The following is a 16,543-nucleotide window of genomic DNA, read 5'->3' on the forward strand; positions in this document are numbered from 1 at the left end:
TGAGGTCAGGAGTTCAAGGCCGGCACAACAAACATGGTGAAACCCTGTCTCTAATAAACACAAAAAAAAATAGCCAGGCATGGTGGCACATGCCTGTAATCCCAGCTACTTGGGAGGATGAGACAGTAGAATCACTTGAACCTGGGAGGAAGAGGTTGCAGGGAGCCAAGATTGCGCCATTGCACTCCAGTCTGGGCAACAAGAGTGAAAACTTCATCTCAAAAAACAAAAACAAAACAAAACAAAACAAAAGTTCTCCTGCAATCATAAGGCTTCTGTTGTCCTAATAACCTACGATCTCAGACAAACCTTAATGTGAAAATTTTAATTGGGCCAAAGGTACAAAGCTACTTTATATTTATTATACCAAAACCATACTTTTTTTTTTTATTTTGAGACAGTCTGTGTTACCCAAGCTGGAGTACAGTGATGCAATCACAGCTCACTGCAGCCTTGACCTCCTGGGCCCAAGCAATCTTCCTCAGCCTCCCAAGTAACTGGGACGACAGGCCTGTACCATCATGCCCAGCTATTTTTTTTTGATAGAGATAGGGTTTCCCTCTGTTACCCAGGCTAGTCTCGAACTCCTGGACTCAAAGGATCCTGAGGCCTCGGCTTCCCAAAATGTTGGGATTACAGGTGTGAGCTACCACAGACAATTTAGCCTAGCCCAGAATTTTTTTTTTTTTTTTTTTTTTTTTTTTTTGAGACAGTCTCGCTCTGTCACCCAGGCTGGAGTGCACTGGCGCGATCTCAGCTCACTGCAAGCTCCACCCCACAGGTTCATGCCATTCTCCTGCCTCAGCCTCCCAAATAGCTGAGACTACAGGCGCACACCACCACGACCGGCTAATTTTTTTTGTATTTTTGGTAGAGATGGGGTTTCACTATGTTAGCCAGGATGGTCTCGATCTCCTGACCTTGTGATCCGCCTGCCTCCGCCTCCCAAAGTGCTGTGATTACAGGCGTGAGCCACTGTGCCCAGCCAGCCTAGTCCAGAATTTTACAAATTCCTTTCAATTTTTTTGTTTGTTTGTTTTGAGACGGAGTTTCGATCTTGTTGCCCAGGCTGGAGTGCAATGGCATGATCTTGGCTCACTGCAACCTACGCCTCCCAGGTTCAAGCAATTCTCCTGCCTCAGCCTCCCAAGTGGCTGGGATTACAGGCATGCACCAACACACTCAGCTAATTTTGTATTTTTAGTAGAGATGGGGTTTCTCCATGTTGGTCAGGCTGGTCTCGAACTCCCGACCTCAGGTGATCCACCCGCCTCGGCCTCCCAAAGTGCTGGGATTACAGGCATGAGCCACCGAACCCACCCAGCCAATTCCTTTCAATATTATGTTCCCTAGCTTCCTCCTTGTAAACCTGGAAGAGGAAAATATTAATTCACTAAAAAGGGAAAAATACACATTATGACTCTAAACATAAGGGTCTGAGTTATATAAGCGAAGTGCTCTTTCAGAAGCTCTAAGCAATTTGAAAATATCTGCAGACTTTTAAATATTCAGTAACAAAAAAGCAAAAGAATATTCGGAATTCAGAATCCTGCATAACTCTCTAAAATCTCAACTTTTTTTTTTTTTTGAGACAGTGTTTTGCTCTGTCACCCGGGCTAGAGTGCAGTGGTGTGATCTCAGCTCACTGCAACCTCCACCTGGATTCTCCTGCCTCAGCCTCCTGAGTAGCTGGGATTACAGGTGCATGCCACCATGCCTGGCTAATTTTTTTGTACTTTTTTAGTAGAAACGGAGTTTCACCATGTTGACCAGGCTGGTGTTGAACTCCTGACCTCAAGTGATCCATCCGCCTTGGCCTCCCAAATTGCTGGGATTACAGGCGTGAGCCACCATGCCCAGCCTAAAATCTCAACTTCCAAAGAGTCTAGGACTGAAAGTAAAATCATCTCTTATGCCCCTTTACGCAGTTTATTTTTATTTATTTTTTTGAGACGGAGTTTCGCTCATTGCCCAGGCTAGAGTGCAATTGCGCAATCTTGGCTCACCGCAACCTCCACCTTCCGGATTCAATCAATTCTCCTGCCTCAGCCTCCCGAGTAGCTGGGATTACAGGCATGTGCCACCATGCCCAACTAATTTTTTTGTATTTTTAGTAGAGATGGGGTTTCTCCATGTTGGTCAGGTTGGTCTCGAACTCCCGACCTCAGGTGATCTGCCCGCCTCAGCCTCCCAAAGTGCTGAGATTACAGGTGTGAGCCACCGCACCCGGCCGTATTTTTATTTTTTATATTATTTAAAAAAAAAATAGAGATAGGGTCTCACTATGTTGCACAGGCTGGTCTCCAACTCCTGGGCTCAAGCTATCCACCCGCCAGGCCTCCCAGTTTACTGGGATTGAAGGCATGAGCCCCCCGCACCAGGCCACCCTTTACCCAATTACCCGTCAAGGGAAAATAAATATTTTTAATATTAAAATTAAGATCACTCAGTGTATACCTTGTTGAGTTCTTCTATCCTTCTTATTAGGTATGGGTTGCTGGAGGAATTCTCAAAGTAGACATAATCTGTAATTAAAGGAAGTACAGAACTTAATCTTTTCAACAAAAAGTTCAGATTTGTCAATCGAAGACTTTTTACGTTAGGCAATTCATGTTTGAAATTAAGCTCATAATTCATTCACTGGTAAAAGCAAACATAATAATGCAGCCTTAATATATCTTCTCACGTGCCTACTATTCACAGACCTTTATTTTCTTGGCATTTTCATTTCAATTAATGTTTTATCAGTTTCTCCTAGATTTCTGCCCCAATATGTCATTTCTTTAATAATAAAAAAAAGGCCGGGCGCGGTGGCTCACGCCTGTAATCCCAGCACTTTGGGAGGCCGAGGCGGGCGGATCACGAGGTCAGGAGATCCAGACCATCCTAGACAACATGGTGAAACCCCGTCTCTACTAAAAATACAAAAAAAATAGCCGGACGTGGTAGCAGGCGCCTGTAGTCCCAGCTACTTGGGAGGCTGAGGCAGGAGAATGGCATGAACCCGGGAGACGGAGTTTGCAGTGAGCTGAGATCGCACCACTGCACTCCAGCCTGGGTGACAGAGCAAGACTCTGTCTCAAAAATAAATAAATAAATAAACAAATAAATAAATAAACAAACAAAAAAGACACCTCTTATCACTGTGTAGTCAGGGCACACTAAACATCTGTCCTCTGTACTATAACTACTTCCACATCTTTTTCCTCCAATACAATTTGCCCTGGAGGCTGCTTCTCACATAAAACTATTGACCTAAGACACATTCAGAGCATGGAGAAAGGCTTCACAGTCCAACCTACATTTCAATCACTACTTTAAAAAAAATAAAACATCAGATGAGCAGAATAGGTAAGAGGAAGAACGCTGACAGACTTTTCCACAGTTCTACCTGGGAAGATGAGGAAAAAAGGGGGCCAGGGGGATCACTTCTAAGAGGCAAAGTGTTCTGGGGGTGATATCAGCATCTTTTTTACCCTTTTACCATATTTAATCCAGATCCATTTAATGTCTTGTGATTAAGAAATTGCTGCAGGCTTTCAACTAAAAGGATAAAATTTTCCAAGTGTGGCTTTTCCTCTCATCTAATAGTCTCGCTGGAAACTTCCCACTGTGTGTTTATCTGAAAGGCAGCTGCATTGTTATTGTCTATCTTAGTGGCTCTTTCGCCGCTCTCTTCTGCAAAGTGGCCTCATTTAGCCAGGCCATTCCCACCACCATCCATCAGAAGCTCGGCTAATGAGCAGAGAAGGAAGAGCCAGTCTCTCATACAAACACGCCACTTATCTGAATTATTATTTTACCAGGAAAGAGGGAGGAGGGCATCCTGAGTAGGGAGAAAGTTTGTTTGACCTTATTTCTCTCTTCCGCAGAAGACTGGGAAGGAGGCAGGCAGCAGAGCAAACGTCCAGGCAGAGCTCAACTCCCCACCTCCGGCTGAGGTTCCCAGGTCCCACGAAGCCCCATTCGTGGGGGGCTGGACCAGAAACGAAAGGAGGGGGACCGAGGAAGGGGAGGTGCAGGGACCCGGCTCGCAAACAGGCCTGTCCAGCTGGGCCCCTGGCTGGGCCCCCACCGCCCCCACCCCCACCCCAGGCTCCCACTGAGTGGGAAAGAAGCAGGAGAGGGGATGTCCCCTCATCCTCTCCAGCGCCTAGAAGCCCTGCGAGAAGGCCACCTTCTCAGGGGACTCGACGGGCCCTACCCCGATGAGGGTTTCGTGGAGGGGGATGTCTGGTAATTCGTACCCCCAAGTAGAGGCCTGGCCCTAAACACTGGGCGGGGTGCGAGGGTGAAGGTGGCCCCGACCCCTCGCGAGCCCCCGTGGGGGGAGGGGAGGGGTGGGGGTGGGGAGTCCCGGCCCCTCTGCGGGCCCCGACGCCCCCGCCCCCTGCGACCTCAGCCCCGGCGCCCTTGGCTCCCGGCAGTTGGCCTGCGCTCGCCCCGGCCCCCCGCTCCCGGAGCCCGCTCCCACACGGGCCGGGTCGGGCCGAGCCTGCCTACCTCCGACCCGGTACATGTTGGCCGCCATGTCCGCCCGCCCGCCCGCGGAGCCCGAGCCGAGCCCCGCCCGCCGCCGCCGCCTCCTCAGCCTCAGCCTCGACCGCCGCTGCAGCCGCCGCCGCCGCTGCTGCCTCGCCACGGGGGGGAAGGGAGGGAAGGGAGGGGACAGGGGGAGGGGGAAGTGAAGGGGAGGGGACGCCGAGGGGTGGGGGCTGGTGCCCGCCCCCAGCGCCAGGCTAGCGAGGCCGAGTGGGCCGGGCCGGGGGAGGCCCGGGGAGGCCGGAGCGCTGCGGGGCCAGCGGGAATTGGTGGGGAGAGGGAGGGAAAAGCGAGTGGGAGGGAGGGGAAAGGGAGTGGGAGGGAGGGGAAAGGGAGTGGGAGGGAGGGTGAGGGGCCTTGCTGGAAGTGGAGGGCCCGGAGGCCAGGGTCCTGGCTGAGGCAGAGGCCTGCACTCAAATGCGGACCAGGGGCTGTTAGAGAATTAGAGTGGGGGCTGGGGCTTAGCCTCTCCCCAGCACCTCTTCCCTCACCCAGGGTACCCCGTCACCTGTCCACCCCAAGACAGGTCCTCCTTCCCTACCTCTGTCCCTGGGGAACCCCCCTGTGGCTGACCTAGTAGACAAGCGCCAGTCTCAATGCACTCTTGGATGCAAATAAGTGCAGGCAGCAGGGTGCCTTCCTCGTGGTGAGATCCAAGGGGCCGGCCTGGAGCCTGCATGCTCTAGGGCCAGGAAGATCCCAGGTGCTTCCCGCCTCGCCTGAGACCCAGCTGGGGACAGAGGTAGAAAAACTCCCTTCCTAGGCCACCCTAACTGCGTCATCGTTCACCCCAAAACTGGGCTGAGCAGAACCAACTCTCCAACACCCAGATGGAGGCCCTGGCTCTAGACAGGCACTATATATGCAGGGCCTGTTCTGCTGGGAAAAGGGACCTTTAGGAGTGAGGGGCTTCCTTTGTCCATGGGGGAACAGGGCCCTACAGTTCACAATCACCACCCCCCCCAAAAAGAGGAGATTCTGTTCAATCAGCTTGATGTCGATGGACACTTAACTGGTTATGTGCCTAAAGCTTCTAAGTGGTTATTGTCCCAGGCCAATTCTCTAAACAACCTCTGTTTTCAGGGCCTTCCTACTCTCACGGAAACAAAAAAAAACAACGTTGAATCTTAGCTGGCGATCCCCCAAATGAACACAAATAACTTTCTTTAGAGAAGCCAGTCCATTCCAAAGTACTCCCAGACATTGCTGCATAATAAACACGAAGAAGATTTCTTGGTGTGGTGGCTTGTTTGGAATGTGTGGTGATACACAGCTGTGTGCTGTCGACTCTGGGTTTAAGGTCTGTGCGGGGCTAAGAGGTGCCCCCAGAAAAGAAGGTTGTGTTTTGGTTGTTTGGTGATGACATTTGTGATGGTCACTTATCACAAAGTATTGAGATGAAAAAACTGTGCATAGCTGAGGCAAAATATAAAAATAAAAAATAAAGCACCATTGAATTACATTGACTCTATGACCTGTTTCCTCGTCTATAAAATGGGGACGTGAGTTCCCCCTTCACAGGTGTGGTAAGGATCAGTTGTGATGATATCTGAAAATGCTTTGTAAACCAGGGAACACAGAGCACCATGCAAATAACAGGTGTCTCTTGCTTTCTTTTTAACCCCAGAAAACCACAGATTCCCAAGGGTTCTCTGCTGTGTGTCAAATTCTGAGCCATGTGTCAAATTCTGACCCAAACAAGAAAGCAAAAGTGTTCTGTTCCACACATTGCATAGCTGTCATTCAACATTTACCAGAGATCCCACCAAAAACATTCTGACAAAACTGACATCACTCCATTTCTGAGCTGACACATAAATAGGTTGAATAATTCACCTGGAATCACACAGTAAACTCGCAGCAATATTGGGATTACAAATCAGCCCTTTCCTCTGGCCTAGAATGTTCTGAACCACAGTCTTTCTCCAAGTGCAAAGGCCACCTAGAAACCATAAAGTGCGGCCGGGCGCGCTGGCTCACGCTTGTAATCCCAGCACTTTGGGAGGCCGAGGCGGGCGGATCACGAGGTCAGGAGATCGAGACCACGGTGAAACTCCGTCTCTACTAAAAATACAAAAAATTAGCCGGGTGTGGTGGCGGGCGCCTGTAGTCCCAGCTGCTAGGAGAGGCTGAGGCAGGAGAATGGCGTGAACCTGGGAGGCGGAGCTTGCAGTGAGCCGAGATTGCACCACTGCACTCCAGCCTGGGCGACAGAGCAAGACTCTGTCTCAAAAAAAAAAAAAAAAAAAAGTAAAAAAAATGTAAAAAAAAAAAAAAAAAAACCATAAAGTGCAAAGAAGTGGATCACAAGCTTTAGGGTGTTTTCCCATTAATTTTTCATAAGCAATTTCTCCTCCTTTGAAATCTTTCCCTGTTTTTGTTAATTCATTGTGTGCCTGTCTCATTTCCCAAGCTTAGTGCTCTTGCCAGGTGTTTATGATGACTGTGCTAACCACAATAAACGGTGAAAGATGCCAAGAAAACTCCTCCCTATGTCCCCTTAGGAACAGCCTTATCCAGAAGCCCCCCATGAAAGGCCTCAAAGACTTGAAGAGGACTAGCAGGAGGTAATGATGGTGGCAGGACTTAGAACCGTTTTTTACTCTAGATTCTATATATTAGTCTCTTCCATCTCCAGCTCCTAGACCAATGTCCTCTACATTTCTGAGCTGACGTAGTAGATACTCAGTATCTGAAGAATAAATACCAACAAATCATGGACTCAAAGAATCAGAAGAGCTGAATTACAAGGACTTTGCCTGTGAAACTTTTATATGTCCTAATTCTAGAGAGGTTCACACATAAAGGACTTCAGCAAATGTTTGTAGATTGAAAGAAACCTTTCAACCAAAGACGGGTGGACAGCCTGCACCTTTAAAAAAGCAAAGGCACCTCTCCCTTCTTAGCTACATGGTTTAGACCACAAACTTGTCATCAACCAGCCCTAACTTCACTCCTAGTTTGGCAGTTTAACTATAAAGACCTTGAGCAAGTTACTTAACCCCTCTGAGCCTCAAGAGGTGTTACAAAACATGACTACTAGTTGATACCTACCACAAAGGCTTATGGTAAAATAAAAAAAATTTTTTTTGAGACAGAGTTTCGCTCTCGTTGCCCAGGCTGGAGTGCAATGGCACGATTCGGCTCACTGCAAGCTCCACCTCCAAGGCTCAAGCAATTCTCCTGCCTCAGCCTCCCAAGCAGCTGGGACTACAGGTGCCCGTCACCACATCTAGCTAATTTTTGTATTTTTAGTAGAGACAGGGTTTCACTATGTTGGCCAGACTGGTCTGGAACTCCTGACCTCAAGTGATCTACCTGCCCGGCCTCCCAAAATGCTGGGATTACAGGCATGAGCCACCAGGCCCAGCCTGGTAAAATTTAAATATAGAAGGTGTTTGGCACTTGTTGAGAGTTTCATATGTGTTAGTTCCCTTCTCTCTATTCCAGTTATTCTCATCACTAAGGAAGAAGTGTGTCTCAGGTCATGCCAGAAATCCCAGGGCAAATCCAGCCCTTCCATGGATGAAATCTCCTTACACATTTGTTGCAATTAAAGAACCACATATAAGGTAGTTCTTCACCATTTAGTTGAAGAGAAGTGGATGCAGCAAGAAAGCTATAGGTGGCTAGACATGGTGGCTCAGGCCTGTAATCCCAGCACTTTGGGAGGCCAAGGCAGGAGGATCATTTGAGCCTGGGCAACATGGGACCCCACCTCTACCAAAAAAAAAAAAAAAAAAAGCCAGTTGGTGCACACCTATGGTCCTGGCTACTCTGGAAGAGACTGAGGCAGGAAAATCACTTGAGCCCAGGAGGTCGAGGCTGTGAGCCATGTTTGTGCCATGGCACTCTAGCCTGGGCAATAGAGTAAGACTCTGCCTCAAAATAAATAAATAAATAAATAAACAAACAAACAAAAGAAAAAAGAAAGCTTTGGGTCAATAGGTGAAATGGAGAGTTGGTTTTTGTCTCAACACAGGGATGGAATTTTTATATGTGCAAAAAAATAAAAAGAGATTGGTGCCGGTTGGCCGAGCGTGGTGGCTCACGCCTGTAATCCCAGCACTTTGGGAGGCCGAGGCAGGCAGATCATGAGGTCAGGAGTTCGAGACCAGCCTGGTCAACATGGTGAAAACCCATCTCTATTAAAAATACAAAAAATTAGCAGGGCATGGTGGCGTGCGCCTGTAGTCCCAGCTACTCAGGAAGCTGAGGCAGAAGAATCGCTTGAACCCAGGAGGCGGAGATTGCAGTGAGCCAAGATCACACCAGTGCATTCCAGTCTGGGCAACAGAATGAGACTTCATCTCAAAAAAAAAAAATTAAAAGAGATTGGTGCTGGGCACAGTCTGGGAGTTCTTTCGTACTTAACCCAGGACAGGAACCTGGAGGTCTAAAATATAATTAATCTGAAACCAGAGGCCAGGCTTTGGAAAAGGGACTTTATCTTGTTGGTTTGTGTTTTCCATGATTTATTTCTGTCTTCTTTTTCCTTTCATTAACTTCTTCTCTTATTTAGTAAAATTCTTTCAGAAAAGGCCAGCCTGTCTCATATTCTAAGGAGGGCCTGGGTTTTAAAGGCAGAGGAACATATCCCAAGAGAAGTGTAGGCATGTGATGGCAAGAATCAAAGCAGAAGGGCCCCAAAGAGAAAGGAAACAATTGAGAGTTCTGTAGCTTCTCTAGTCATAGAGATGGTTCTTCCATAGATCCCCTGTGCAAAAAACATGAAATCTCTAAAGGTCTTGGTTTCAGGCAGTATGTGTTTTCAGATCCCAAAGTTCCCTCATGCCCTCACAGGGGAGCTAGCTCAGCCATTTGGCTGCTTCCACAAGAAGGTTCCTTCTCTAGTAACATTACCTTTAGGTAGTAGAAAAGAGACTAAGTCATAATGGGGACAGAAATGAGCCTCTGGGTGGTTAACTTAATTGACCCTACTGTTTCTCTTTTTTAACTACTGTAGATTTGAATAAGAAATGGTTGGCCGGGCGCAGTGGCACACACCTGTAATCCCAGCACTTTGGGAGGCAAAGGCGGATCGCCTGAGGTCAGGAGTTCAAGACCAGCCTGGTCAGCATAGTGAAACCCCGTCTCTACTAAAAATACAAAAAATTAACTGGGCGTGGTGGCACATGCCTGTAATTCCAGCTACTCTGGAGGCTGAGGCGGGAGAATGGCTTAAACCCGGGAGGCGGAGGTTGCAGTGAGCCGAGATCGCGCCATTGCACTCCAGCCTGGGCGACAAGAGCGAAACTCCGTCAAAAAAAAAAAAAAAAAAGAAAAAAAAAAAAAAAAAAAAGAAAAAGAAATGGTTGGTCCATGCAGTGGCTCACGCTCAGCACTTTGGGATGCCAAGGCGGGCGAATCACCTGAGGTCAGTAGTTTGAGACCAGCCTGGCCAGCATGGCGAAACCCCATCTCTACTAAAAATACAAAAATTAGCCAGGCATGGTGTCGCACACCTGTAATCCCAGCTACTTGAGAGGCTGAGGCAGGAGAATCGCTTAAACCTGGGAGGTGGAGGTTGTAGGGTCAAGAAAAAGAATCAATGGGAAGTGCTGAAGGAATGTGACAGGGAGTAAGGTGTTTGTATAGATGATTCAGACTGCAGTACAGAGTGGATTAGAAAGGGTGGAGAGTCCAGACCAGATCAGTTGGGAGATTGGTGAGAAGGGGTGGTGGTCTGGCCTAGGGTACAGGCAGAGGGTTACGATAAGTAGATGGTTTTAGAGAGATGTGGGAGGCAAGAGGTATAGGATCTGGTGACTCTAGGGAGGCACGAGGTGAAAGGGTGGTGACAAGGCTTCTGGGGAGCTGTAAGTAGAGATCAGTGAGTAAAGCATACAGGAGGAGAGGCAAGTTGGGGAAGAGGATAGTGGACAGGTTCTGTGCTGGAAGGGTTGTGTTTGAGGTGCCTTTGGAAATATCCAGGTAGACATCTTCTCTTTGGGAAACAGTTGGATGAAAAGGCCTGGTGTTTAGGAGGGAGATCTGAGCTGGAAATAGCCACTTCTGGTGTTACCATCAGCCCAGAGCCCAGCCAGTCTAAGGAATAAGCCAAACCCTGGCCCCAGGGAAAGAAGCAGGTTCCCTGAGTCCTTCAGGTTGGGTGGAAACAGGTTTGGCAGGTCAGGTTCAGGAGATCAGAGTCCAGGTGCAAATGTGCAAATAGGCAGAGCGTGGGCAGAGCCACATAAGCCACTGCCCAAGGCAGACCAGGAAACCAAGGGGGAATGGCCCGTGCTGACCATCTCACTAGGAGTAGCTAGCAAAATTGTCAGCAAGCATCCACAGAAGGTTCTGCCTCAACCTTCACTCCTTCTTCCCAGCCCTGAAAAGCAGCTTGGGTGGGGAGGGGGAGGGAAGATGGAAAGAATAGAAGGAGATGGAAAGGGACACAGCCTGAAAAAGCAAATCTGACTCATTCCTACCTCACCCTCTTGCCTCTAAGATGATGTAGTGGGTTGAATGGTGGCCCCCCAAGAGACATGCCCACCCAGAACCTGTTAATATGACCTTATTTGGAAAAAGGGTGTTTGCAGATATAATTAAGCTAAAGATCTCAAGGTGAGATTATCCTGAGATTAGGATGGACCCTGAGTCTAATGACATGTGTCCTTATAAGAGACAGAAGAGGAAAGACACAGAGAAAAAGGGGCTGCCCTGTGGAGGGAGATGCAGAGATGGGACTTATGCAGCTACAAACCAAGGAGTGCCAGGGGTTGCCAGCAACCATTGGCATGGGATGGATTGTCCCCCAGAGACTCCAGAAGGACTAACCCTACTGACACCTTGCTTTCAAGCTTCTGGCCTGTAGAACTGTGAGAGAATGAATTGTTTGAAGCTACCCAATTTGTAGTAATTTGTTACAGGAGCCTTAGGAAACTCCTACAGATGGTATCCACCTTTCAATTTTTTTTTTTTTCACATCATAAGTTTATTGACAAACATATCTAGTATGGCATATGAGTTCTAGTTTGATCCACTTCCAGAAGCTGCACCTCTTAAAATGCTCTTCATATCTGTTAAATGGAGGAAATGAAACATCCTTATGTTTTAAGCAGTCGGTGTCTTACTACAAGGAAGGGTGTAGCAAATGCAGATCCAAAGTACAAACACATCTTAGCTAGTAACGACCACTTGTTTTCCACTGAAAATGGCAAATTCTTCCCAGGACCCTCCTCATAGTGGCTCCTACGGACCACAGAGGTTGTGAACCTCCGGATGCTCTGGCCCAACATAGCGCTGCTGGAAGCTCTGGGAAAGGCGCAGAGACCGAGGACGGATGAAATGGCGACACCTCACCAAGACCTTTTTTTCCACGACCTTGTTCCCCGGTACGCAAGGACTGAAAGCCACCTTTCAATTTTAAGTAAACATAGAGTCATCCAGAAAACACTTAGAGCAGTATACAGTATACACAGATTAAGGGACACAGAAACAGAATAAGAGAATAAAGAGAAATACACAGAGAAAGAAGGGGACCCCTCACCACTTTATCTAAGTCCTACTCAATCCCTTGAAACAGCTCAATGTGTTTAACACACCTTGGTTTGTCTCTCCTCCTAGCTGACACGGTTGGCTTAGTGCTAAGAGAAAAGGACACCTGGGGCCGGGCGTGGTGGCTCACGCCTGTAATCCCAGCACTTTGGGAGGTAGAGGTGGGTGGATCATGAGTGCAGGAGTTTGAGACCAGCCTGCCTCTATAAAAGACAAAATTAGCCAGGCTGGTGGTAGGTGCCTGTAATCCAGTTTCAGAAGTTGAGGCAGAGAACCTTGAACCAAGAAGAAATAAACAGATATTCTAGTATAGAATGATAAATGTTACCGGGAGAGTAAATCAAGATCAGAGAACAAAAAATGATGATGGTGGTAAGGGAAGGCCTTTTGTATATGCTAAGAACTGAAAAGAAACTGAAACAATGAAATAGAGTGAACACGGGACATCTGGAGAGCAACATTCCAGACAGAGGGAAATAGTGCAAGTTCCCCACATCAGGAAGCAGCCTGACCTGATCATGACATGGAAAGGCCAGTGTGGAGAGCAGATGGGGTCAGGGAGGTGAATAGGGTCAGGATCCCATAGGGACTGGTGGGCCATGGTAAAGAGTTTGGATTTTATTCTAAATATAGTGGGAAGCCTTTGGAAGGTTTTAAACATGGAATAATGGAGACTTAATTTGGTTTTTGTTTTGTTTTTGAGATGGAGTCTCGCTCTGTCACCCAGGCTGAAGTACAGTGGCCAGATCTCGGCTCACTGCAACCTCCACCTCCCGGGTTCAGATGATTCTCTTCCCTCAGCCTCCTGCGTAGCTGGGATTACAGGCATGCGCCACCACACCCCGCTAATTTTGTTTTTTTTTTAGTAGAGATGGAGTTTTACTATGTTGGCCAGGCTGGTCTCAAACTCCTGACCTCAGGTGATCCACCCACCTCAGCCTCCCAAAGTGCTGTGATTACAGATGTAAGCCACTGCACCCAGCCCTGGGGTTGTGTGTGTGTGTGTGTGTGTGTGTGTGTGTTTTGTTTTGTTGTTGTTTTTTTTTTTTTGAGACGGAGTCTTACTCTGTTGCCCAGGCTGGAGTGCAGTGGCACCATCTCACCTCACTGCAACCTCTGTCTTTCAGGTTCAAGCCTTTCTCCCACCTCAGCCTCTCTAGTAGCTGGGATTACAGGCATCCACCACCACGGCCAGCTAATTTTTGAATTTTTAGTAGAGATGGGGTTTCATCTTGTTGGCCAGGCTGGTCTTGAACTCCTGACCTCAAGTGATCCACTCGCTCACTCCCAGAGTGCTGAGATTATAGGCGTCCACCACCAACGACAGCTTGATTTGTTTTTAAAAGTTCACTTGCTTGCCAGTGATACAGTTTAAAAAAAAATCAGCCAGGCACAGTGGCTCACGCACTTTGGGAGGCCGACGCAGGCAGATCACCTCAGGTCAGGAGTTTAAGACCAGCCTGGCCAAAATGGTGAAACCCCATCTCTGCTAAAAATACAAAATTAGCCGGGCATGGTGGCGTGCACCTGTAATCCCAGCTGCTCAGAAGGCTGAGGTGGGACAATCACTTGCACCCAGGAGGCGGAGGTTACAGAGCAAAACTCCACCTCAAAAAATTAAAATTAAAATTAAAAATTAAAAAAAAAATCACTTGGACTTCTGTGCAGAGTATGAACCCTGAGGAAGAGAAACAAGAAGACTTCATAGGAGATTGACATAGTTCAAGGAAGAGAGAAGTAACGAAGACTTGGAGTAGAATGGTAGCTGTCATGGCCAATAGAGTTTTTTTTTGTTTGTTTGTTTTTTTGAGATGGAGTTTCACTCTTGTCGCCCAGGCTGGAGTGCAGTGGCTCGATCTCGGCTTACCACAACCTCTACCGCACCCCCCTGCCTGCCCCCCACCCCGGGTTCAAGTGATTCTTCTGCCTCAGCCTCCAGAGTAGCTGGGATTACAAGCATGCACTACCACGCCCGGCTAATATTGTGTTTAGTAGAGATGGGGTTTCTACATGTTGGTCAGGCTGCTCTCGAACTCCCGACCTCAGGTGATCTGCCTGCCTTAGCCTCCCAAAGTGCTGGGATTACAGGCGTGAGCGATTGTGCCTGGCCAGACATATATTTTTTAAGGCCGAGCCAGCAGCTCTTACTGAAGGACTGAATATCAGAGATGAAATGGGAAAACAAACTTTTTTTTTTTTTTTGAGACAAGGTCTCGCTCTGTTGCCTAGGCTAGAGTGCTGTGGCGTGATCTCAGCTTCCTGCAGCCTCTGCCTCCCAGGTTCAAGCAATTCTCCCATCTCAGCCTCCAGAATAGCTGAGATTACAGGTGCACACCACCACGCCTGGCTAATTTTTGTATTTTTAGTAGAGACAGTGTTTCACCATGTTGGCCAGGCTGGTCTCCAACTCCTGACCTCAGGTGATCCATCCTCCTTGACCTCCCAAAGTGCTGAGATTACAGGCGTGAGCCACTGCGCCCGGCCCGAAACAAACTTGTTAGGACTCCCGGGTGCTTATAGACATCTGTTTGGAAGTATTAGATAGACAACTGGATCTGGGCTCTGGAACTTAGCAGAGAGGCCTAGACTAGAGATACAAATCTGGGAGTCACCACCCCATAGACAGTGGAGGAAGCTGGAGACTGGTGAGATTACCTGCCAGGAGAGGGAGTGTGGGTGGAGAGGAGGGCAGAGGCCTGAGCCCTGGGGCAAGCCAACATTGAGAGCAAAGGTTGGTTCTCTACTCTAGCTGCTCCAGGGGAACTACTGAGACAAGGCTGAGCTCCACCCCCAGAAATCCTGATTTAATTAGTTTGGAGTAGGCCATGGGTTTTAGTTTAAAAAAAGGCCGGGCACGGTGGCTCACGCCTGTAATCCTAGCACTTTGGGAGGCCGAGGCGGGCGGATTGCATGAGCTCATATTGCCTGGGCAATATGGTGAAACCCCGTCTCTACTAAAATACGGGAAAAAAAAAAAAAAAAAAAAAAAAAGCTGGACGTGGCAGCGTGTGCCTGTAGTCCCAGCTACTTGGGAGGAAGGAGAATTGCTTGAACCCAGGAGGCAGAGGTGCAGTGAGCTGAGATGATACCACTGCACTCCAGCCTAGTGAGAGAGTGAGATTCTGTCTCAAAAAAAAAAAAAAAAATTTTTTTTTAAAGGCTGGGCACGGTGGCTCATGCCTGTAATCCCAGCATTTTGGGAGGCTGAGGTGGGCAGATGGCCTGAGGTCGGGAGTTCAAGACCAGCCCGACAAACATGAAGAAACCGTATCTCTACTAAAAATACAAAATTAGCCAGGTGTGGTGGCACATTTCTTTAGTCCCAGCTAGTCCCAGCTACTTGGGAGGCTGAGGCAGGAGAATCACTTGAACCCAGGAGGCAAAGGTTGCAGTGAGCCGAGATCATGCCATTGCACTCCAGCCTGGGTACCAAGAGCGAAACTCCGTCTCAAAAAAAAAAAAAAAAAAAAAAAGTTCTCAGGTGATTCCACAGTGTAGCCAAGATTGAGAACTATGCAGGTAGTGATCAGGAGGAGGGCCATAAAAGACTAGGAAGCATTGAGGGAGGTGTGAAAAATGTCAGAGAAGTACCGGTCCCAAAAGCCAAGTGAAAAAGGGAGTGGTCCAACCAACAAACTGGAGCAAGAGCAATAAATCAACACTGGATTTGGCAAAGTGGTGGCCAGTGAATACCAACTGCCCTGCCATCTTTCCTTGGTGGTTCTTGATTCTTCAGGTGCTAGGCAGCTCAAAATAAATTGGTAGGGTTGGCCCGAGATACCCAATGGTGTAGATGACTCCAAGGACAGGGAGAGGGGACTCATGAATCCCCCACATCCCCTGCCAGACTGAGGAATAGAGACTAGAATTTGCTCTTTTTATCAGCTCCTTTTTCTTTTTTTTCTTTTATTTTTTTTTTTTTGAGACGGAGTCTCGCTTTTTCACCCAGGCTGGAGTGCAGTGGCGCAATCTCGGCTCACTGCAAGCTCCGCCTCCTGGGTTCACGTCATTCTCCTGCCTCAGCCTCCTGAGTAGCTGGGACTACAGGCACCCGCCACCACGTCCGGCTAATTTTTTGTATTTTTAGTAGAGACAGGGTTTCACCGTGGTCTCGATCTCCTGACCTCGTGATCCGCCCGCCTCGGCCTCCCAAAGTGCTGGGATTACAAGCGTGAGCCACCGCGCCCGGCTTTATCAGCTCCTTTTAGCTTTATCTGTAGGTTTGTAGCTACTGCCCTTTCTATAAGAGACAGAGGGAAGTTTATTTGCACTCTTGATTTCAAAAAGGACCAAAAATGTTGGAGAGCTCAAAGCTAAACTTCGAAGTCCTGGATAAATAAATCATTGTTTATGTCTCCTTTTATCTCTGTAAAGTTTCAGAGGAAAAAAGCATGAGTATTACAGAGGCGCTTCAAGGAGCTGCTTTTACAAAGCCAGGTCAGGACTATATTATTAGTGGCAACTAATGCAATGTTTCACGTTTAATTGCACAGATCAG

At 48.0% G+C, this 16,543-nt stretch overlaps 2 protein-coding genes across 9 annotated transcripts in view; both read right to left on the minus strand.

Moving 5' to 3' along the window:
• The window catches only part of MTA3 (metastasis associated 1 family member 3), a 176,568-nt gene extending 171,433 nt beyond the window's left edge, over positions 1-5,135 (minus strand). For 6 of the 8 annotated variants that reach the window (XR_009209970.1, XM_032178785.2, XM_032178783.2 and 3 more), the window contains exons 1-2: positions 4,504-4,833; positions 2,458-2,525 (exon numbers count right to left, since the gene is read on the minus strand). Coding sequence is in view for 5 of the 8 variants with exons in the window: in XM_032178785.2 (XP_032034676.1) it covers positions 2,458-2,525; positions 4,504-4,531 (96 nt within the window). In the remaining 3 variants the exon portion in view is untranslated. Of the gene's footprint in view, positions 1-2,457; positions 2,526-3,852; positions 3,964-4,503; positions 4,834-5,115 lie in introns of those variants that run through there. The other 2 variants (XM_032178777.3, XM_058428536.1) reach the window with 2 other exon arrangements.
• A 6,322-nt stretch (positions 5,136-11,457) lies between these two features.
• On the minus strand, positions 11,458-11,893 carry LOC116484067 (cytochrome c oxidase subunit 7C, mitochondrial-like). Its single transcript, XM_032753684.2, has one exon. It carries the CDS (start codon positions 11,784-11,786, stop codon positions 11,595-11,597), a length of 192 nt encoding a protein of 63 aa, XP_032609575.1. The 5' UTR covers positions 11,787-11,893; the 3' UTR covers positions 11,458-11,594.
• Positions 11,894-16,543: the final 4,650 nt, after the last annotated feature.

The sequence above is a fragment of the Hylobates moloch genome, unplaced genomic scaffold (genome assembly GCF_009828535.3).
Source record: "Hylobates moloch isolate HMO894 unplaced genomic scaffold, HMol_V3 SCAFFOLD_15, whole genome shotgun sequence".
Classification (NCBI taxonomy): Eukaryota; Metazoa; Chordata; class Mammalia; order Primates; family Hylobatidae; genus Hylobates; species Hylobates moloch.

Bases quoted from the DNA above. Each gene is read 5' to 3' on its own strand.
- LOC116484067 (XM_032753684.2), bottom strand. From the start codon at position 11,786: ATGTTGGGCCAGAGCATCCGGAGGTTCACAACCTCTGTGGTCCGTAGG.